At 40.5% G+C, this 24332-nt stretch overlaps 1 protein-coding gene across 11 annotated transcripts in view; it reads right to left on the reverse strand.

The window, feature by feature from the left end:
* DST (dystonin) overlaps positions 1-24332 on the reverse strand; it is a 690079-nt gene that overhangs the window by 456432 nt on the left and 209315 nt on the right. For 7 of the 11 annotated variants that reach the window (XM_073626702.1, XM_073626693.1, XM_073626703.1 and 4 more), the window contains exons 6-7: positions 16828-16917; positions 728-805 (exon numbers count right to left, since the gene is read on the reverse strand). In XM_073626702.1, coding sequence (XP_073482803.1) covers positions 728-805; positions 16828-16917 — 168 coding nt within the window. Of the gene's footprint in view, positions 1-727; positions 806-12920; positions 12957-16827; positions 16918-24332 lie in introns of all 11 variants that reach the window. The other 4 variants (XM_073626691.1, XM_073626695.1, XM_073626696.1 and 1 more) reach the window with 1 other exon arrangement.

Consider the following 24332-nt stretch of genomic DNA (forward strand, 5'->3'; position numbering starts at 1 on the left):
GGTTGGCGCTTCCTGTGTCTCTCCCCCTTCCTCAATCTGCTTACAGAGCTCCTGCGGACAGCTGCCTCCTGCCACCTCACCCTAAGAACTGTTGCTGTATGGACTATCGAGCCATTACTGCTCTCATATTGCCTGCTATGTTACTTCATGTACACAAATATTTGTGCTTACAGTTTTTTCTTTTTATCAAGCTTTTAGCTTTGCTGCACTTATGAGCCCTGCACTCTCTGCATTATGCACTTCTGAGTCTGCAGTCTCCATGTAACACATACCTGAGCTTTGCACTCTTTACTTTATACACACCAGAGCCCTACACGCCTACTCCTGACCACTGCACTCTAAGTACTTCTAAATTATTCTTTAAGGTAGGCTGTGTGCAAAAAAAAAAAACAGCCAAAAGGGTGTTCATTCCATTTTAACTCGTCCCAGCCCCCCTTATCCCGAAGCATAATTTTGTTTGGTAATGAGAGTCGGCACCTGAGATCAGGCGGCTTTTGGAACAAGTATCTGGAACAGCACGTGAACCTGTTTTCTCAAGCTTTGTCTGCCTGCGTCAGGTGTTTCAACCATACAAGCCTGATACACAGGCAGAAAGAGCAAAAGGATGACAGGTCCTGAGAGTCAGAATATATCATTCAGTACACTATACATGGCACATTCACTCATCCCCTTCCACCAGTTACTGCAAAGCATGCTGCGAGAGCTGCAGAAAATAAATGTATATTACCTGACGTTTTTTCAAATAATCAAGTGCAATTTGTACATTCTGTAGTCTGTGAAAGCGCATTCGGCCTTTTTCTCGGGGCTATAAAAAGGGGAAAAGACATGACAATGTGAGATAAATTTGTATTTTAATAGTGATATTTGCAACAGACATTGTGCTGAACACTTCCAGATACATATCACAGTGAATAACACATTAGGTGACGTGCCCTTTCATGCAGTGAAGAGAATAAAACCCACACACTATGCTTTTTATTAGACAATCTCTCATTACTATTAAAGTAGCATTCAAGTTTTATGTTCTAGAACAGTGAAAGACACCAAAGATAATTTATAAGTAGAATTATGGTTAACTGAGATTAAACATTATTGCTCTCTATTTGTAATATAAAACTGTTGGGGGCAATAGCCTCACCTATGTTCCTTTTAAACACCTCCTTAGGTTTAAATTACTTATGAAAATAATTGTAGTCAGTTTAAAGTGGAAGTAAACCCTTCTATCGTTTTCAGCCAAGAAAGCTGTCATCTTGGCCTCTGTTTAACTTTCAACTGCCATGATGCTTCACATGTGATCAGTTATGACACCAGCCATTGGATGCTTTGACAGTTTGCTTAAGAGCACAATCAATGGGACAGTTACATTCCCGGCATGTGCCAGGAATGTAACTATTTTTTCAAACTGTTAAATCGATGGATTTACTTCCGCTTTAATGTATAAGTATGGGTAGAATAAAAAATGACATGTGTGAAGCAGTCTGACATTAGCATTAAAGCAGATTTTGTACCTAAAAAGTAAGATCAGCTGTTTAGGTTTCCTCCTTGAACCACTAAAAAAAGTTTAAAAAATTAGAAGAAAGTTAGACAGTATCCTCACCTTTTACCCAGCTTTCACCTGTGATGCCTGGGAAAGGGTGACATTATGCTCATTCTGGCGAGATCTGGGGGGTGTAAAGTAGGTCAAATCTTGTGAGATTTGGAATATTAAATATTTACTGGGATCTCATCTGGGGATGACAAAGTCACTCCCAGCACCATAGAAACGGGAAAGACCAGAATATCTTTTTTCCCATACAGGTGTTTTAGCCAGGGGTAGGAGCGAATGTAAACAGCAGGCCTTGCACATAGTGTAAATTCTACTTTAAGAGCACTTTCACACTCACAACGCCTGGGCGCTTTACCGTCATTTTTGCTGCGCTTTTTGGCCGCTAACGGGGTGCTTTTAACCCTTGCTAACGGCCTAAAAGGGGTTAAAAGCACCGCTGCAGTGGTGCTTTGCTGGCGCTGCCCATTGATTTTAATGGGTAGGAGTGCTTTAGGAGTGGTGTATACACCGCTCCTAAATTTCCTCAAAGAAGCTGCTAGCAGGACTTTTTGTTGACGTCCTGCCAGCGCACCGCTCCAGTGTGAAAGCACTCGGGCTTTCACATTGGAGTAACAGGAGAGGCGCTTTACAGGCGCTTTGGAGGCATTATTTTTAGCACTATAGCACCTGTAAAGCGCCTCAGTGTGAAAGGGGTCTAAGACAGGAGTTTTAATTTTTTTGAGCCCTTCCCCATAGCAAAGGGAGGTACTTCAAGACCTTCTTCAGATCCTCTTTAAGATTACATTTGTTTAAGAAAAATATTGTTTTAGACACCAGATTTCTTGGTTGAACATACAAATAATGATGGGAACTTTGTTTTTCATTTGTGCTACACATATGCACATAGTACAATTACTATGGAAATGTGTATAAACACTAGGAGTAGCATATGTGAAGATCAGCCTACCTATAGCTAATCAATAGACAACCATGGTCTATACTTGCAGCAAAGTGTAAACAAGGTAATAACTGTTTGCAACAATAAGCATAATTAATGCCCTACTCCAGTCAAAGTTTTTTCATTTTGTAGTGAGGTAAGGTTACAATCCTTGTTGGTTTTTATTGATACTTTTCTATGGGAAGGTTTCTTTTCACTTTCTGTCTCTTTAAGGCCTCATGCACAATGGACGTTAAAATAACATTATAAAAATGCCAGTAGCTTTGCAGTGAGTTTTTCAACAATTTTCAAGATTTTTGCAATAGTGTCTTTTAGCGTTTATTAGCGTTCTTTAGCATTTTTCTGCGTTAGTATTTTTTGGCGGTTTTTTTTTCAATGGATCAAAAACATCAATAAACGCTTGTAAGCTACATTTTTTGAGCGTTTATCAGCGTTTTTTAATGTTAGAGCATTTTTACAACTGAAAACAGGTACAAAACTCCTCTCAGAACCCACTAGTTTTGGGGTTTTTTTAAAACCAAGAAACACCCCAGCGTAAAAATTGCTAATAACAGCCTATGTGTGCATGGACACATAGGATAATATGATGGGGAGTTTATTAACTGTAGAAAAAAATGTCTGAAGCCAAAAACAGCAACTGTAAAAACGTCCAAAAATGTCCAGTGTACACGAAGCCTTAATGTTTAGGCAAGATGGGAAATAAGGGCTATCTTCCCATTGGGGATACAGATTACAATTAACTTCTATTTATTAGACTAAAATGGGTTTATATTGCTGTCTTGATCCTTTTAGGCAGTTTCCCCTTAAGTTCCTGTACTGGTAAGCGGTGTCACTGGAAAAAAACAGGAGGGACATTTTCCCACAGGGGACACAGGCAGCAATAGGAACTTGGCAGGTGGTTCCACCACAAGAAATCTTTTGATTGGGTTTTGAGTTTAAAGCTAAATTGTAAGTTAATACCTAAATAAGCAGTTGGAATACATATACCCTGACAATGGACTTGTTATTTTGTCAGTCCAGCCTTGAGATTTATACAGTCCCCCCAGATGGTACTGTCAAACTCTACTGCAGTTAAACTCTACAGCTTGGAAACCCTCCAGCTTGTGATTGAACAGTAAAGGAGCAGCAGAAGACTCAGAGTCATCTCTCTCCTCTCATCTTCTGTTGGCATGTTTCTTGCCAGTACAAATGCTTCTAGAGGGCTCATAGGGTCATTTTTTACAGGCTATTACATAAGGAAGATAAGAAGACACATAAACCTACTTATTCTAGTTACATGTAAAAATATATATTAATACATTGTATTAATTGCATAAGGGTATTCAGTTGTGTTTTTTTATTTATTTTTTTTATTTATAATATCAGTCTGGAGTTTAGCTTTAAAGATTGTGGCATATACACAGTAATTTATAATGCTACAACTGTTGTGTTAAATGTCTTGACACATTCACTGTAAAATCCTGCTTCTGTTGAACAACTTTCACTGGAAGGCATAATTAGACAAGCACAGAAACGACAAATTCATTTTTGACATCTAAAATGTATTAATGACTAAAATTTGGGTGACGGCAGCTGTATACTACCAAAGCAAACTAAAAAGCATAAGCACATAGGAGAATATGCATCAGTTAATATGAGGAAAAGCCAGCATGGCTAGAGTAAAGGAGAGTGGGAAAATAAGCAAAACTGAAAACATTTGACAATTCTGGATGGTTTCTACAAGCTGGTTGCAAGCTGTTTATGCTGCCTGCCAGTGTAAACAATATGGCTCCTGGTCCCTGTCCATGTGATGAAGATTACATGCTCTCAGATGTCACATATTGCATCCAAACCTCTGCCATTTATTACTTTCAAACATTCCATTTCCCCTTAATCCCGTGTGCTCTTTACATACAGTACATTCATTTTGCTGAAATAATCTAAGGGAATCACTGAGGTAAACAATGCATTTCAATATCGCCCTCTGTGTCCCTCCTGTGATACCCTAACCCACAGGTTTCTGTGACGATAGAGAAGGGAAAAACTCAGCTTTATACATATCACTGGTCACACCAAAAATACAAAAGTAGCTGAAGCATTTTTTATATATTCTGGATAATTAAACAAAAATCATAAGAACACTAATTTACATTATCACATTATTACGGTAAGGCCTCATACACACAGGCACTTTCACACATCTGTCATAAATTGCAGCCATTTATGCACCCGAGAGAGACAACCCCTCAGCTGTATGCTAGCTGTACGTTGGTGTACCCAGTGCTTGCATAAACAGGGTATACCCACACAGATGTAAATCTCTGAACACGGCTTCTGTGTGTGTCCACAGGTTTACACCAGGGCACTAGAGTTTACACAAGCACAGCATATAACTGTGTACAGCTTGTGTATATATCCATTCATTACTGTACAGTGCAGCTATCTCTCTCAGGAGTGGAAATATTATTTACATTGGATGCCTGAAAGCACCTATGTGCATGAGGTCTAAATGACATTCATTATATGCATCTTGAGGTTTAGCACATTAATTAAAAAAAAAAAAAAAAAAAAACAGTGTAAAGAAAAGTGCAAGCTTCAAAATGAAGGCCAATATATGCTTGGTACTGATAGGCATGTGGAGGCTGCTACTACCGATCTCTTTTGTTAAAGCAGAAAAAGAAAATAAGATTTTGACTTATCAACAGTCCGACAGACAGAAAGACATTCCCTTGGGGTGTGCTTTACTGCTTTGGGACTCCCCAAAACAGTAGAGAACACACCAAGTTCAAACAAATAAGGAACAAAACCCTGACCCAAGTGGTGGTCCTAGGACACCCTGTGGTCCCCTCCAAGCATGGCACACTGGAGGCAGCAACCAGGGGATATGCTCAATCTAGGCAGAATACTCCCTAAGGAGTCTTCAAAAACTGGGTTCCACCAGCTGGGTGCACTGTGGCCGTGGACCTGTAAATCTCAGCTAACCCACATGTTACACCAAAGGTCCAAGGTTGTGTTGGACACACTTCAGCGTAGCCCAGTACCCTCAGGACTATAGGCTGGCCTTGCTTTTTCCTCAAAAAGGCGTCTGGCCTCAAAAGCTAAGCTGCAAAATTAGTTCTATTGGCTGTGCAGCAACTAAAAAAGCTTACTAGATAAAAGAAGAATATTGATGAAAAAGAAGAGGGTTGGCTTCTTTCTGAGGGGAGAAGATGACAGTTTTCCTGGGACACTATCAAAAAAATGGAGTATGATAGGAGTGGGAGGGGTTATACTCGGCTGTCCCTACAGCTTTGTTGCCATTGTCCAATCTTCTGAAGGCTCCATGTACCTGGACTCCATACACTCAATGTACTTGATTTATTCATCCTGTGTCCCCTAATTTATGATTAAGAGATTCAAGTTGCCCGGCTGTTTCTGGCTTCCTGATTTTGAGTCAGTGGCCCAGAACAAGCATGCTGCTTGTGAAGTCTGAGAAAAGTCAGGACTCCTGACCAGCGCACTTGTTCTGAGTCTGTAACTCAAAACATATTGAAGCCTTTAGATCAGGGGTCTACAAACTTTTTACGCGAAGGGCCAGTTTACTTTCCTTCAGGCTTTAGGGGGGCCAGACTGTGGCCAGTGGGAGCAGAAAATTCTATGAACATCAGTGCTTCATTATTGGTTTTAAAGAGGAAGTAAACCCTGATGGGTTTACTTCCTCTTTGTTTCCCTGCAAAGGTAAAGCATAATGGGCTACTATGCATCGCATAGTAGCCCATTATGTGTCACTTACCTGAAACCGAAGCCTGCGATGTCCCCGATTTCCTCGCCGGCTGGAAGCGTCCATTTTCCTTATGGGGTCGCGGACTTCGGCTCTGTGACTGGCCGGAGTTGCATGACGTCACTCCCGCGCGGGAGCTGCCTTTCACGGCATGACCCTTACTTGAAACGGCACAGCGTGAGATTTCTAAAGTGCACATGCGTCGAATAGGTCGGTACATGCACAGAAGAAATCCTTGTATGGGGAATTGTAAATATCTCCTAAACCGTGTAGGTTTAAGAGATATTTACAGCACCTACAGATAAGCCTTAATATAAGCATACCTGTAGGTAAAAGTTTGTGGTAAGGGTTTACAACCACTTTAATGGGAGTAATAGGTCCCCATTGTTGGCATCAATGGAAGAATAGTACAACATTTATGGTGTCAGTACTGGGAATGGTACCCCATCATTGGCGTCAGTTGGTGAAATAGTGCCCCATAGGCCAGATAAAGGCAAGTAAAGGGGCACATCTGGCCCCTGGGCCGCAGTTTGGAGACCACTGCTTTAGGTCAACAGTCAAGCAACAAACATTTTCAAAGAGAAAGAAAAGAAATAGCAGCCTACTTGTTTCCTTGGTACATAGCTCCTTTAAAACTAATCCATTTCTATTCATAACCTGTACCAGCAGAGGGCAGCATAACAATACACATCACACATATCATACATATTCACAATAGAATCACAAAATATGCTATGAATTCAACAAGTTTCATCTGTGAATGGGAATTTATAGTCACACCCACATGCACAAGGAAATATAATTTTGTCTCCTCTCCCTATTCCTGAGAAACTAGATTAAATGAGTAGGCAACAGACTTTAAAAAAAAATCAAAAAGGCAGGTTGACAAAGCAGCAACCGCTGCAAAAAAATTGCAAGCCAATCAGTAATATATGGTATAGTTTTATAATAGAATAATGCACAACACCAAATAAGGAGAGGAGAAAAGGTTGGTGAAAGCATAAAGTAGCCATCATAAAATCAACCTAATTTATCATGTGTCTTAAAGCATCCCTTTCCATATAATAAAATCAGTAATGCTGCAATAGCAATGTATGCAAGGCACCCCCCAATACCTCCCTTACATTGCTACTGTAATGTCCTCAAAATATCTAATGTCCTGACAACAGGTCTGGGATTCAGATAAATCAGCAACCCCTTTCCTGACTCGATATCAGTTGCTGTGAACTGATCCACACAAAAGAGGTAAGTTTCTCTCAGAAGAAAGAAGAGGTCCATCACCATAAGGACACAAGCAAAAACATTAGCCTAACTGGGAGGAGTTATATAGGAGATGTCTTTGCAGCTTTCTTATTTTGCCAATGTCCAATCACTTGAAGGTTTCTGCATGTAACTCATGGTTAAAGATTAACAATCATATTTCCTGGACTGTATGACTAAGAAATAAACATTTACCATGTGACAAAGGATTCCCAGAGCATTATGGTTACATACAGAAATAGAGCTACACTGCTTGCTATAATAAAAATCTCATATTGAGCCATCTGATTACAGATGAGCCACTGTGCTCTGAAAACTCACTGGTGTTGATTTACTAAAACTGGAGAGTGCAAGATCTGGTGAAGCTCTGCGTAGAAACCAATCAGCTTCCAGTTATTTGTCAATGTTTAATTGAACAAGCTGACATTAGAAGCTGATTGGCTACCATGCATAGCTGCACCAGATGTTGCACTCTCCAGTTTTAGAAAATCAACCCCACTGAGTATTGGTAAAGATTTATTGCTAAACAGTAAAATTTGACTAGAACTCTTTGTGTCTCCAAATGACATTGTTAAAGTAGAACTATAGGCAAAACATTTTTGCTATTTTTGGATAGAGCATGGGACGGGGATAACCCCTTCAGATTTTTTTTTTTTTTGTGGAGATTTACCTTCACTTCCTGTCCCATATCCAAACAGGAAGTGAGAGCAAATTAGAGGAATTCATTGGGAACCCCCAGGTCACCAGAACTAGTGTACCTATTGGAAGATTTCCCCTCTATAATTTTAAGGAGACAATCTAAAATTTGAAATTTCTTTTACTTTCACTGATAATGGTAAACAGCACAAATACAGGAGTTGAATCTAATGGGGACGCAGACAGCAACAAAAACTGATAGGCCTTCTAATCCCCCTGCACTCTATACAAAACTAAAACAAGTTTTGCCTTTAGTTATGCTTTAAGCAATAATTCACATTTACTTGAATAAAAAGAAACAAAAACTATATATATATATATATATATATATATATATATATATATATATATATATACTGTATATATCTAGATAGATATATAGATCTATCTAGATATATAGATAGATATATCTATCTATATATCTAGATAGATATCGATATCTATCTAGATATATCTATCTATATATCTAGATAGATATCGATATCTATCTAGATATATAGATAGATATCTATATAGATAGATATCTAGCTAGATAGATATCTATGTATATCGATATCTATCTATATATGTGTATATGTGTGTATATTTTTAAAAATACATTTTGGACATTTGCTGTGACTAAGAAAGGTTGTCTAAATATGCAAGTGTTCTCCTCCTCAGTTGTGATATTAGTGTATACCCCAGGCTCACAAGAGGGTTATCAGATCAGACAAGGTAAATGTAGGCCCCTTGTAGTGCCTGTTCTGAGGTGGGACTTTTACAAAGAACAAAAAGCTGACAGGTCTACGTTAAGAAACATGATAAATGAGGTTAAATGTAAGGAACTAGTTTACAAAGTGAATGCAAATACAAATAACAAAAAAAGCATGTGGAAACTGATATATGCTTTCCAGGAAAGAGGATTCTGACACCCATTTCTTGCTATGGTATGTACAATAATAGTATGATTGTACATTGTATGTCTGTGAATACAAGTTACATATTATATTATTGTGCAAGGTCAAACAGATTGTCAAAGTTATAGCTTTATATGACTGTGATGGTCTTCCTGTCTTGTTACATCTGAGCTTTCCGAAATACAATAGAGGTGTAAATTCTAATAAGAATACAGGAACAAAAAAATGAATCCTTGCCAAATGCCTATTTGTTGCAATAAGATGGGTTAAAATTGATGACGAGCAGCTCCTGTTTGCCATTGATAAATAAGTTCACAAAAAAGTAGCTTTGGTCAGAGCTTCAGCAGCCTAAATGGTAGCATGTCCTGCTTTACATTTTCTATAACTACAAGGCTTCACTTTGAACTGCCTTTGAGTAGTGATATGTTGGAACTAAAACAGTTCTTAGCTTGATGGACTGTAATTTACACAACCTCCAAATCTACTAACTGTAATAACACGTTGACTGAGGGATTTATTTCAATGACATTTAGGAGACGGGAAAGAATTTTACTCTTGTCGCAGTAAAACAAAACTCGCTTGAGGATTTACTTAAATTGGATCAAGTGCAATATATATGATCATACTTTGCTGTACAGTAAAACACAATCACGTATGTTTTTTTATACAAGATTTTTGGCATTGCTAGTAGAGCTGCACGATTCTGGAACAAATGAGAATCACAATTTTTTTGCTTACAATAAAGATAACGATTCGATTCTTGGCGTAACAACATCTTTTACATTATACAAAAAAATTTGGGCTCATTTTACTGTTTACTGTTAAATTGCATTTCAAAGACCGATGCGCAAATACAGTGTAACATAAAATATTGCAATGACCGCCATTTTATCCTCTAGGGTCTCTGCTAAAAATAAATATATATATATAATGTTTGGGAGTCCTAAGTAATTTTCTAGCAGAAAATACAGAAAAGCAACAAGTGTCAGAAAAAGGCTTATGCCCTGTACACACAATCGGACTTTCAGACGGAAAATGTGCGATCGGAGCTTGTTGTCAGAAATTCCGACCGGGTGTGGGCTCTATCGGACTTTTTCCATCAGAATTTCTGACACACAAAGTTTGAGAGCTGGATCTAAAATTTTCCATCAAAAAAATCCGTTCGCGTAAATTCCGATCGTGTGTAGACAATTCCGACGCTCAAAGTGCAGAAGAGCAGCACTGGCTATTGAACTTCATTTTTCTCGGCTCATCGTACGTGTTGTACGTCACCGCGTTCTTGACGTTCAGAATTTCCAACCAACTTTGAGTGACCGTGTGTATGCAAGACAAGTTTGAGCCAACATCCATCGGAAAAAATCCAATGGATTTTGTTATCGGAATATGAGATCATGTGTACAGGGCATAAGTCTTTAAAGAGGAAGTAAACCCCACTTCCTCTTTTGCTCCCCGCAAGGCCTGCAAATTAAAAGTATAATGGGCTAGTATGCATCGCTGGCTGGAGCCGCGTGACGTCACTGCCACGCATGTGCGTGGGAGCCATCAGTCACGGCACGCGCTGAAGGAAGAAACGGCACGGTGGTCCGTTTCTTCACAGTGCATACGCCAATGACGACATTGGCGCACTACAAGTGAAATATCTCCTAAACGGCGCACGTTTAGGAGATGTTTCCACTACCTATAGGTAAGCCTTATTCTAAGCTTACCTATAGATAAAACTAAGACAAAAGGGTTTACAAGTCCTTTAAGTTAAACTGCCCTCACTTAGGCCTTGTGTACACTGCTGCTGGTAAACGGATGTTTAGGAGTAGTTGGGTGTTTTTTTCAGCTGCCCCTGCATCTCCTCTATGTTATCTTATCAAACAAGAAATAGTTTTTTTTTTCTTTTGTGATAAAGGTTTTAAATAAAATAATAAAAGCTTATATTTGTAAGCACCCCTGCCAGTGGTAAATGGGTTTGTTACATCCTTGTAAACTGATAATTTGTGGGAGAGCTTGTTCTCTAAAAGACTTACTGGCAAGATCACCAGATGAAAATAGAAGAAAGCAGGCCTAAAGAAGAAAGCCAATGCAGCCGTCATATTAGGGCTGTAACTAACGATTATTTTCATAATCGATTAGTTGGCCGATTATTGTTTCGATTAATCGATTATTCGGTTAATAACCTTAAAAAAAAGTATGGTGTATAATTTAGTTAATGTGTAAAGTTTTAAAAAAAGGTACCGGTAATTTATTCTTAAATATCTCTATGCAGTGGTAAATATAACTAACCAACTATATGGTTAGGGAGCAAAATATCTAATCCACTCTGAGAATAACAGACAGAAGAGATATACTGTATATACTATTAGAGAAGATATACTGTATATACTATTAGAAGAGATATACTGTATAAACTATTAGAGGAGATATACTGTATATACTATTAGAGGAGATATACTTTATTAGAGGATATATACTGTATATACTATTAAAGGGTGAATCTGGTAAATATCATCAGATTCAGAGATCAAATTTTTTTATTAAAAACAAAAACAATGTCTTCCTTCAAAAAAAATGTCATTTTAAGAACGTTCGTTCTTTCATTCAATGAATGTACAAAGATTTTTCGTCTGAATATTCTTGTCTGAAAATTGATCCTTGTGGCCAGCATAAGGCTTGGTACACACCTATGCAGTTTGCTTTTGATCTGTTTCTGCAGTGCTTTTTGCTGTGCGTTTTGATTTTTTGCATTTCTTTTGGCCAATTTGTTGTTGGGCAGATTAAAAAACACATATTGCTGCAAAAACGCATTACATGCTTTTCTGCAGCTCCTTTATTGAAGTATATTGAACCAAAAAAGCATCGTTTTGCGTGAACGTGTCCCATAGGAGACCATGTAGATGAACTGTAGTGCGTTTCTGCAAAAAGCACCAAAAAACACATAGATGTGAACGAGGTCTAAGACGTTTAGTAACATAATGGGGTGAAAAAAATTAAAATTAGCCATTTATAGTACAAAAAAAGCAGATAATCACTACTGTAAGGGGTTCATTTTTTTTAGTGTAGAACTGTGAAAGTAATATTTACAGTAGCGATTATTTGCTCTTTTTGTACTATAAAGGGCTCAGTTTAGTTTTTTTTTAACCCCATTAATGTTACTGGCCGATTAATCGATTATGAAAATAGTAATCGATTAATTTCATAATCGATTAGTTGTCGATTAATCGATTAGTTGTTTCAGCCCTACGTCATATCTAAAATTGATACGCTGCAATATAATAAATGTTTGCTTTTGGGTTTAATACAACTTTAAGTAAGAATATTAAGCCTTTTAAAAGGAGCTCTACCCTTTCATATCATAACATAAACACGTTTGCATATGTAGGATACTGCCATGTCAACCAGCTTCAAACTGTTTACAATTCACCCTAAGTACCAATGTATTTCTGTAGGACCACTGCTGTCAATTGGTCATCATTTTGTGATACCTATAAGAGGTGTTTTCAGTATAACCACATCTAATCTGAATGCAGAGCAGCATTTATATTTTTATATTTATCTGGATTAATATAAAGTGTCTGAGCACACACATAAGTTAACAAAACAAACCCTAGGAAGAAGCTGAAATGAAATCTAATGTGAGGAACAAAGAGTGCTTTATTACATTTGACATCCGTGAAACACATCACTCACTGTTGAAAGTGTTAGCAGCGTGTTTTAGTGACAAGTCAACCTAAGATACATGGTACCAGTCACTGCAAACCTAAACAGATATTAGTACTGTTATGGGGGCACACCTACCCCCTTATCCTCATCCTCCACATCCTCATGCTGCTCAACCTCGCATGCGTCTGATGAACTCACCAACCGCAAGGTCTTCAAAAAATCTCGTTCTCTTGGCTAATGAACACAACAGACAGAAAGAGAAGGCAAAGCAGGAACACAAGACAGACCACAAATGAAGAGAAAAGTATGAAAAGAACATAATGAAGAGGAGGTATACAAGGCAAAAGAACGAATGATCACCAAACAAAACAGTAATGAATATCTGGGGAACACCAAAGGAGCTTTAGAGAATTTGGTGCCAGAGGGGTAGATTATATATACACAGACGCCAAATGAATTCTTACTTTATGACCAAGAAAATTACAACCACATCTAGCAAAATACTGTACTTGTTGGCATATGATGATTCTAAATATTAGAATATATGCCAGATTCTATTAAAAATAATAATATAACAATTCATATAAAATTGTGCTTTTTATACCTACCTATGTACTACCTACTCTTTCTTTGTGATATAGACAGGTGATAGCCTAGCAATTACTCTTAAACTGACCATAGACAGTTTGAATCATATGAACCATGTATGGGCAGGCTGAATGTACCCAAGGTGATCGAGCGACTTGGGTACAACCAGCCTGTCGGATTTTACATGCAATTATTGCTAGTGGCTCTTATAGCCGCTAGCAATAATCACTGTGTTCTCCTGGAGGGGACAGCTTCCTGCTGAACACAATGGCTCTGCAGGAGGGATTCCCCCATCAACACTGACTTGGGTACAAACCAGCCTGTTGGATTTTACATGCAATTATTGCTAGTGGCTGTTATAGCCACTAGCAATAATCACTGTGTTCTTCCGGCGGGGACGGCTTCCTGCCATAGACAATGGCTCTGCGGGAGGGATTCCCCCATCAACACCGACTGTGTTGATGGGGAAACTGTGGTTGCAGGAAAGAAATTTGCTCTGTCTATGGCCGGCTTCCCCTGCCCAGGAAAGAAATTTGCTCTGTCTATGGCCGGCTTCCCCTGCCCAGGAAAAAAATTTGCTCTGTCTATGGCTTCCCCTGCCCCCCCCCCCCCACCCGACTGGGAGAACACAATGGCTCCGCAGGAGGGATTCCCCTGTCTTTGTTGATGGGGTAATTGGGCTAATTGTTTGCAGGTAAGAAAGTTTCTCCATCTATGGCCAGTCTTAATCACCAGCAGTATGTCTGCATTAGCACCCTAAAGCTGAACTCTAGGTATGAGTTATTGCATAGTATTGCACATTTGTCTAGTTTGACCAATGTAAGGATGCATATCTCATTACCAAGCGTTTGCTGCGGATGCTGCAAATCACTGTATTAGTTGCTATTTCTACAGTGATAGCAGCAATGTTTTGTGTCTTGTGACAAGCAGCTTCCCTTCCACTTATTAACCAGAGGTGGTCGCTCACTCTGCACCATGGCCATTTACAGAATGCCTTGTATTTTTTTTTTTAATGAATACAAAGCATTCTCTAAATGAACGAGGTGGGTAGCAGGGCAGTGAGGTCATGATCTCCATCTCTTCCAATCAGAGAAAGCCTTGTTGAAAAAAAAAAATACAAGGTGTTCTATGAAAGGCAACAGTGTCCTGCAAGTGACCCCTTGTGGTTAACATGCAAAAAGGAAGACGCTTGCCACAGTATCCTGAAGATCATTGCTATTATTGTAGTAGCACTGACTACTAAAGTGATTTACAGCTTCACACAACAATCACACATGTATGAGATATGCATATTTACACGGGTCCAAGTAGGACCAATGTAACTATGCAATATAACTCATACCTAGATTTTGGCTTTAATGTTAACAGCAGATCTACAATAAATTGACTGTAGGTACACAGGTATATGAGGTTAGGAGCATATAGAAGAACATGCACATACAGTATATTTTTGCTATTGCTGTAATCATGTTGCTTGCACAGTCACAGTCATGTTGGCTGTAAAGTGGATAGAAGCCAAGCACACCAATCCACTTGATGGTGACTATGTAATTAAAAAGTGTTGCATAAAATCTGCTTTTCAAGGCAAAAACTTGTCTTAAGGCACCCATTTTTTTTTATGTAAAATTCAAATGTGTCCAGGGCTACTATATAATGATTGGACCATGTGTCGACCAGAAAAATTGCAGCAAACCGTTGGCTGGGTGGGAGTCTTTAGGGGGTTCTGAAGTTATGTGGGTACTTTTATGGAGCTTTTGTAGAACACATGAAATAGGCAATCAATGTACACAAAAACATTATCAATCACATAAAGGAACATTAAAAATCTTCTGTGTGTGAATAATAGGGGCCCAAGAATGGGCTTAATTCTGACTGTGTAAAATACAAATATGTCTAGCTGGGGCCGAAGCACTGATTTTCCAAAAGTTTGATGAATATTCTTGAGCTTGTCTAATGCCATTACGTCAGAGATAATCTGATTATGCGTAAGCCCTCGTTCACATTGAAGCAATTTATTATGCGATTTGACAGGTCAAATCGCATGACAAGTCGCAGCCTATTCCTGGCAATGGCACCGTTCCAATCGGTGCAACGCTGACTTTGTGGTGCTGCACCGATTTGCAAAAGTAGTTCCTGCACTACTTTTGCTGATTCCAGGTGCGACTTACATATATATAGATCTGTGCAAGTCAGACCCGACAATGCTGATTTGAAATCGTGCGAGTTCAGATGAAGTCACATGATTTCAAAGCCATGTTCAATGTGAACGAGGGCTTAATTGGTAACAGGACTTAAGCCGGCCATAGACCAGCCAAGTATCAAACCACGTACAGTGGAACCTTGGATTACAAGCAAAATCCGTTCCAGGAGAATGTTTGTAATCCAAAGCACTCGCATATCAAAGCGAGTTTCCACATAGAAGTCAATGGAAATGAAGATAATTCGTTCCACACTGACTTTTTTGTATGCAATACTGCATGTGGCCAGAGGTGGGGGGGCACCGGAGAGACTCAGAAATACTCAGAGACCGCTCGGATGCACTCAGAAAGGCTCGGAAACGGAGTATTTCCGAACGGCTCCAAATCACCAGCGCCCCGCACTTCTGACCAAATGTGGTACTGTACTGCATCTTGCAGAGGCTTGAATCCTGCTTGTTTTGCTAGACAACACTCGCAAACCGAGTCAGGATTTTTTTTAAGTAATAGCTCGTTATTGCTAAATGCTCGTTAACCGCGTTACTCGCAATCCCGAGGTTCCACTGTCCAAGTTGATTGATCGAGAAACTTTAGTACAACTAGCCTTTTGAATTTTACATGCGATTATTGCTAGTGGCTGTTATAGCTGCTAGCAATAATCACAGTGTTCTCCCAGCGGGGACGGCATCCCCCACCCTCCCCACCTTCCGGAGAACACAATGGCTCTGCGGGAGGGATCCCCCCCATCAACACTGACTGTGCTGATGGGGGGACTGAGCGATTCTTCGCTCCATCTATGGCCGGCTTTACAAATATAAGGCCACATAAAGATTACCTTACTGTAAAAGTGCAAATTATTACTTTGTACCTATCTTATAACTTACTTTACATTTAAATAAAGGTAAAAAGTTCCTGGCTGGAATTAATCCAGACATGAAGATACCAAATATTCCTTTCCTGGAGGGAATAAATGCAGTAAATCTGGTGTTACATTTTCTTTATATCAAGTGATAGTTTCATCATTGTACAATTACTTTACTTAGAAGCAACCTGACAGAACACCATCTAGCACCAAAACCTTCACTGTAACAATTGTTTGGGACAATTCGTGGCAGCACATTATTACATGGAATATGATTCAAAAAGAGTATTAGCTACAGCGAGGAAATGCAACAAATTGCAAGGGTTGCAAGGATATGTAACATTAACCTACATGAAAAGAATGGTAGGATAAATGTTTTACAATCTACGTACAATAAGGGTGCTTTAGTTGTTCTTGTATTATTTTCAAAGAATACAATGGATTGTAAATGAGATCTTACCAGGGTATCTCCAGAGAGAACTTCTAAAAGAGATATTAAGTTATGCCCATCGCGTAAATCTTCATATAGGTCACCCACATGTTTCCGTACCTGCACAAAGAGAAAAAAAAAAACGCTTTCAGGGTAATTCAATTAAATTCATTTAGTTTACTGATTACATAATGGATTTCATTTGCTTTCTACAAAAACTCATTCAGCCATAACATGCATTGCATTTAAAATGAACAATATTCATTTTTTATTCTATTACCTGTCATTGTAATAGCTTGATATGGCTCTTTTTTATTAGCTTTACACTAGAAAAACGAAAAATTGGAATGCGCACAAGCCAGGAATCAGAAGGAAGAAAAATAACAATAAAGTAGGTTAGCTGGATGGCTGCAATTTGAAGGACGTCTATGCAAACAAGAGATCAAATAAACCCTGCTCATGTACGCAAAACAAACCCTACATAAGTATTGGTCCATCAAGTATATGGTTGTTTAGTTTTAGATAGAGTAGAGAAGGAGGATTAGAGCCCCCTTTTCAGGTTTTTACTGCTATCCAGGAATATGTGATCTATCCTAACTTTACTATTTAGTAAATCATAGAGCAGAACAAGCATGGGCACATCAGAACCCCTTAAGATAAACTCTTCCTAAGAGAAGCCTCATTCTGAAAATGAGAAGTGCTTGGTTGTAATACTGATACCCTGGTTTAAAAAAAAAAAGAGTCACTGATCCATAACAGTTATTCCTATCAGAAAATTCAGTGGGAATTCTGAAGTCTTTATTAGTATACTTGTGTCAGTGACTCAAAGTTTTAATGTCAAAGGGTCAGCCAGGTAACTAGCATTTTCAGAATGAGACATCAGCAAAACTATCATCTCTCTAGTAAAGATACCTTTAAAGTGGTTGTAAACTCTTTACAACCACTTTTCACTACGGGTAAGCCTATAATAAGGCTTACCTATAGCTACCCTGGATATCTCCTAATCCTGCACGGTTTAGGAGATATCCCCGGTATCAGCATGTGCCAACGTCATCGGCACATGTGCACTGAAGCAACGGCTCGTTTGTGCCATTGCTTCAGCTGACGTGCCATTACCGGCGGCTACCCTGCACATGCGCAGGAGTGACGTCATCGCGGCTCCGGCCAATCACAGTGCCAGAGCCGCGATACCCAGAAATAACATTTTGTCGGGCAGAACAGTGTGCCGGGACTGCTGTGGGGGCTTCTCAGGTAATTATTTCATAATGAGCTAGTATGCTATGCATACTAGCTCATTATGCCTATCTTGCAGGGTTTTTTTAGTGGGTTTACAACCACTTTAGCAGGGTTAGGCAACCTTTAAGAGGTGGAGCTCTAACTGAACAACATGAAGGAAATCAAATATCACCAGGCAAGCCGGCAGGGGTGGGGGGAACCAGGGAAGCATACAGGGGGGCCCAGGCAACATAAGGAAAGGGAACCTGGACAGGAGGGGCGGCAGGGTCAGCATTTACTGGATCTGATCCCCTGTATTTTTTTTCCTTCTGCAGCAGCTGACTGTCAGTGGGAGGGAGAGATGGAGAAGCCAGATTTCAGCTGCTGCAGAAGGAAAATACAGGGGATCAGATCCAGTAAATGCCACCCCAGCTCTTGTTCGGGATCCAGGGGTTGGCAAGGAAGGAACGCGATCTACCCATCACCTACCTCCAATCGACCGGTTGCTGACCTCCACTCTAAAGTTTTAATCATCCCAAAACTAATCAGCTATGGGCAGACACTACTGTGGAACAACTATCAATGGCCTGGGATTTCAGCAAGTCTAATGACAACTGTCCCCTACCTTGCTTTTCCTTTTGCTTTTATGGTCTAATAGCAAAAAAATTTTACAGAGTGCATGAGTTCCTTTCATGATGTTTGTGACAGGTGGACAGATCTGAGAACTAAGCTTTGAGATCGCACTTCCAGATTCCCCCATAAATAAACCTGTAGGTGATTCAATGTATCACTGTAGCCAAGGCTGAAATATCATTTTAGTGGTAAAATCTGCAGAAGTTTGCTGTTATATCCAGATACCTCACTGTGGATTGATGGTGACGAAACAAGCTATGCCCCCCATTACCCTCCACCCAAAAAGAAATGAATAGTTTGAGCAAAGTTCTTCATTGAGTATGAGATAACAACTGTGTGTGAAGAATGCATTGTTCAGCACATACAGTAACAGAGCTGCCTTTTCACACATTGCTGTAAATGAAAGAATGGACGATCCAATCTCATTTTTCTAAGCCTCACACTTCACTATGTGACCATCTATTCTCTGGCTCTACAGTAAGCATGTTCATTTATCTGAAGTCTAAATACATGGAGAATGGTTCATTTTCTTCACATTTCTATACAAAATCTATAACATTTATTTTTATCTTTTTTTTATCTTTTTTCCAATTCCACAATACTATTCTATACTGTATATATACTATATTCTCTTCTAGGTAACACTATCATTATATTTAGTAATGTAGCAAAGTCAGGTTTTCACATCATCCTCGGTGCATTTTAAATGGCACCCCATGTCCTCCAGTCTGTAGTACCCTACAACAATCTGGCTTTGAGGTGTACATATTGTTATTAAATCTACTGCCCCGAACATAATCTAAAAGTGTATCTATAGGCAACCTTAAAGCGGGGGTCCACCTACATCAGCTAAAAAAAAAAAAATATTAAAAGCCAGCAGCTACAAATACTGCAGCTGCTGACTTTTAATACATGGCCACTTACCTGTCCCAGGGTCCAGCGATGTCAGCAGGCGACGCCGAGAACCCGCTCGGTTCTCGGCAGCAGCCGCCGCCATCCTAGGTGAGGGAATCAGGAAGTGAAGCGTTGCGGCTTCACTTCCCGGTTCCCTACTGCGCATGCGCGAGTCGCGCTGCGCGTCCCAAGTGGTCCCCGCTCTCTCCTGGGAGCTGTGTGTTTCCCAGGAGACAGCGCGGAGGGACAGGAAGAGGCATAGACTCCCATGGGAGTCTATGCCGGACGTGGGTGCAAATACCTGTCTTAGACAGGTATCTGCACCACCCTCCCCCCTGAAAGGTGCCAAATGTGACACCGGAGGGGGGGAGGGTTCCGAAAAGCGGAAGTTCCATTTTTGTGTGGAACTCCGCTTTAACAAAATGACCCACCACTTGAGAAAGAAATTGTGGATACTTTAGGAGCCATATCTATTGTTATTTTTACTTTGATTTTTGTTTTGTTTTTTCTTTTCTTTCTCCTTTTCTTTTCTCTTTTTGTCTTGACTGGTAGTCATGATCTCTAGTTCCTATCCCTGAGCAAGAGCCAACGTAGCAATAAGGTTTTGACGTGCCACAGGTGTTTGACATTTCTGATGGTTGCGATACACTGTGCCGGTGTCTTGCCGAGAAAGTTCCCCCGGCGGATAAGGACCCCCTGTATTGCGCAGGCGCAGCGCTTGCGCAGTACGAACGACTAGGAGCCGCTGAAAATAGCCGAAGATGAAAAACTTCAATCAGCTGTACGGCGCCTGCGCCTGCGCCCTGGGTCCAGGTTGAAGCCCCACCATCCAAGTGGACCTAGAGGGAGAATAAAAAAGTGCCAAGCGAAGCGAGGCCGTGCCCGAAGCGTGACGAGCGAAGCGAGCCCACGAGGGGCCCTCTTACAGGCGCCGTGTACAGATGATTTCTATTCTATTCGGCTATTTCCGCCGGCTCCTACTGCGCAAGCGCTGCGCCTGCGCAGTAGAGGGGGGTCCTTATCCGCCGAGGGGAACTTTCTCGGCAGAAAACCGGCTGGCACTGACCCCTACGTGGGTCTTGTTTCAATGCTGTGGCAGGTTAATTGTTTGTCTGTCTGTATATGTGGTATGTTTTCTACTACTCAATAAAAAGATTTTAAAAAAAAAGTGTATCTATAGGCAAAGTTTTGTTTAGTTATTGATAGAGTGAGGAGAGGTTAGAACCCCTGACATGTTTTACTATTATCTAGGGCTCGGTTGGAGATATGTCCCCTCACTTTCTGTTCTGGGGGACAGCATTTTTCCAAACAGGAACTGAGGGACTATCTGTAACAGGGAATCAGACAACAAAAAACTCACAATTAAAAAAAAAACTGTATTACAACGGGAGCTGAAGAGTCCAACAGTAGGACAATATTCCTCCAATTGGTTCTACCAGGCTGCCACCATATCAGTACTCTAAAATGGAATAAGTAACAATAAAAGGATACAACAGGGTCATTTCTAAGAGTACCAGGTTTTCAAATAAAGTACAGTGTATTGTGGCAATCAGGCTTTGTGACATTAGAAAGCTGACAGGGGTTATAACACCTCCATACATAACCCTAATAAAGTCATTTTTATTTCTGTCTGCATCGTGAAGGAAAAATTTCCTTCACCTCTGGTCAGGCAAAAAGGCTGTCCCAGGGACAGTGGGTAAGGAGAAACGGAGTCCGGACAACCTGATAGGCGTTCTATTCCTTCTCCACTCCATCCAAACAAACAAAAAAAAAGTTTTGGCTAAAGATATGCTTTTCAGCTCTTCGTGAGTGCAAAATTATTCTTTCACCATAAAGGACACAGCAACAGGTTACCCTTCCACTCTCACAGTGCAGACTGTTCCTCTCGTTGAGTGAGTACTGTTGGGCAGTAGATTAGAGGAGGTTGCAATCAAGGTACCTGGTCTCTTTTTGCTGAGGGACAAAAGGTACTTTTGGTTGCAAGAAGATACATTCAGAGTCCCTAGAGCAGGGTTGTCCAACCTGCGTCCCAAAACAAAATTGTAAACTTACTTAAAAAACATAAAATTTTTTTTTTTTTTTGGGGGGGGGGGGGGGGTTGGAAAAATGCATTTACACTTAGCGAATACATTCGGTCGAAGATAACATTTGACAGTGTCAAATGTCAAATTTTATCTCCCCAAAGAAAAATATTCCACCCTTCACAATCATGCCTTATTCATGTCATCAATTTTTCACAACACCAATAATTGTGTGCAAATATTTTCAAGGATGAAGCACACAAAGGGCAAAATTAGAACCAACATATCTGCTTAGCACATTGAAAATTCATTGGAAATTGCTACTACAAGGGATGGTTGCCCTGGGCACTGTGGTATCATGTGAGGTGGGGGGCACCACAAGGAAATTGGGAGGGGAGGGTTGTTTTCAGAAAGGGAATTTGGGGAGCAGCAGGGGATAAGAATTGCTCTAGGAGGGCAAATTTAGGGAGGTGTGCTAGGGTTGGTGATTTGGGGGGATTTATGTTTGGAGGGGGGGGTATGGGAGAAAGAGGATTTGTGCTAGGAGGAGGGATTTGGGGTGTTTGTGCTATAAACGTAATATGGTAGAGTGGAAGTACCTTTTTTTGGGGGGGGGGGGGGGATTTGTGCTAGGAGGGATGATTGGGGGGCATTTATGCTAGGAGGGGAAATTTGTGTGTGTGTGTGGAGGATTTGTGGTAGTAGTGATGATTGGGCGGCATTTGTGCTAGGAGGGGAAATTTGTGTGTGTGGGGGGGGGATTTGCGCTAGTATGGGGGATTGGGGGAGGGAGATTTGTGCTGGAAGGGGGGAATTTGTGCTGGGGGCATATGGGGAGAGTGAGGATTTGAGATAGGAGGGGGATGGAGCAAAGATTTGTGTTGGGAGGGGGATTTTAGCAGGGGGGCAAATATGTACTGGGAGGAGGGGGGAATGTATGCTTAGGGGGTGAGCATGCAGATTAGTTCTTGATTTGGGGGGGGGTCGCACATAATGCTCATACATCTTGGGGGGGGGGGTGCAATTTGGCATGTTTGTCCTGGACTCAACATGACCTTGTCCTGGCACTGGCTAGAGCACAGTAGCAGTCCCCAACACCTTATGCATATAATGACTTTTCGAAATTTGGCATTTGCAAAAATCAGGCAATTCCCTCCTCCCATATGGCAATTGCCAGGCCTGGCAATACCTTACTCTCGCACCAAGAACTGAATAGTGGTGTATAGGAGGGGGTTTTATCCTCTTTCATTCAGGAAGCAGTATGTCTATTCAGCCTATAGATGTAATCATTACATGCCAGGAAATAAGGCAAATATTTCTGAATATATAGTAATAAGCAAATTTATTACATGGCGAAGTGAACGCCATAGAAGAAAGCAACAAAGTAATCATATTACAGAAATGAAAGACAGTGAAATATGGGAGAGGAATGGACAGGAAAGGGAAGGAAAAAGAGAGAAGAGAAAAGGGCAAAGGACAGGGAAAAGGGAAGGAAATGAAAAAGGAGAGAAAAGGAAATGGATGAGAAAAGAGGAGGGGGAAAGGGAGAAAGAACAGAAAATGAGAGAAAAGGAAAAAGGAGAGAAAAGGAAGAGAAAAGGGGAGGAGAGAAGATCGTTGTGCCATAGATATATTCTTCCTCTCAGAATACCAATAACATATTTCACTACCCTTGAATGCAACCCAGATTTTCTGTATCCATGTAAATATATCCAAGGCAGAGAGCAAACCATGAGTCAGAATAGTAAACACCATAGGTTAGTGACATTTTCCACTGGCAAAAAGACTACACAACTATTACACACTTACCACAAGGGTTAGGGAATCGTAGTAACCCACAACAATGCATAAGAAATCATCTATTAGCTGAATGGACTTCTGTCAAGTAAAATCTTATTGGCTAATACAGGTTACAACACTGTACATTCTTGTGCCTAATGTACCTTTGTGGTCATTTACAACAGTCAAAAAACAAACCTATCTCCATCATTGGACCTACATCTGTTTGTATACCAGATGTTACTGTGCAGAAAGCGGGGGTATGAGTAAGATGAAAGAACATTCTGATGTAGCAATTACATGGCAATTTCCAGAAGTCTAGGTAAAGCAAAGTGAACAGGTCTCACAAAACAGCCAAAGAACCCAAAGCTTTGTTCCTACAGAAAACAGAGGCTGCTTTGAGCTATGATGCAATGTCAGCTTGCAGAACAACTCTGAGCACACACAGAACAAAAGACCTCAATATTTAAAGTGGTTGTTAACCCACTTATATGAAAACATCCCATCTGCACTGTAATATACCAGTAAATGTCCCTGTGCCTGTGTTAGGTAAAAATATGCTTATCTGTATGTATAACAGCGCGGCTCTCAACGCTCAGCTGCCTCTGTGGGTCTCCTCTCTTTCCGACTTACAGCTCCAGTGGGCGGGGCCAAGCGCTCCCGCTGATATCAGTCGGGGAGGAGAGAGTGAAAGCCGCGTCACCTGAGCGCCAGGGAGCCGCGCTGTTATAGATACAGATAAGCATATTTTTTACCTAACATAGGCACAGGGACATTTATTGGTATATTAGAGCGCAGATGGGATGTTTTTTTATGAAATATGAGAGCAGCAGGAGGGGGGGGGGGGGGCTGACGCGCAGAGAGGGGAGGGGGGCAGAGGAGATACAGACACAGAAGAGCAAGCTGCGGATGACAGAGACACGCAAACAGACCACAATGTCAGGGGCTCAGCAGCCATGATTATCGTGGTCTGTTTGCAGAGGGGAGAGGATA

This window comes from Aquarana catesbeiana, linkage group LG04 (assembly GCF_042186555.1).
Source record: "Aquarana catesbeiana isolate 2022-GZ linkage group LG04, ASM4218655v1, whole genome shotgun sequence".
NCBI classification, from domain to species: domain Eukaryota; kingdom Metazoa; phylum Chordata; class Amphibia; order Anura; family Ranidae; genus Aquarana; species Aquarana catesbeiana.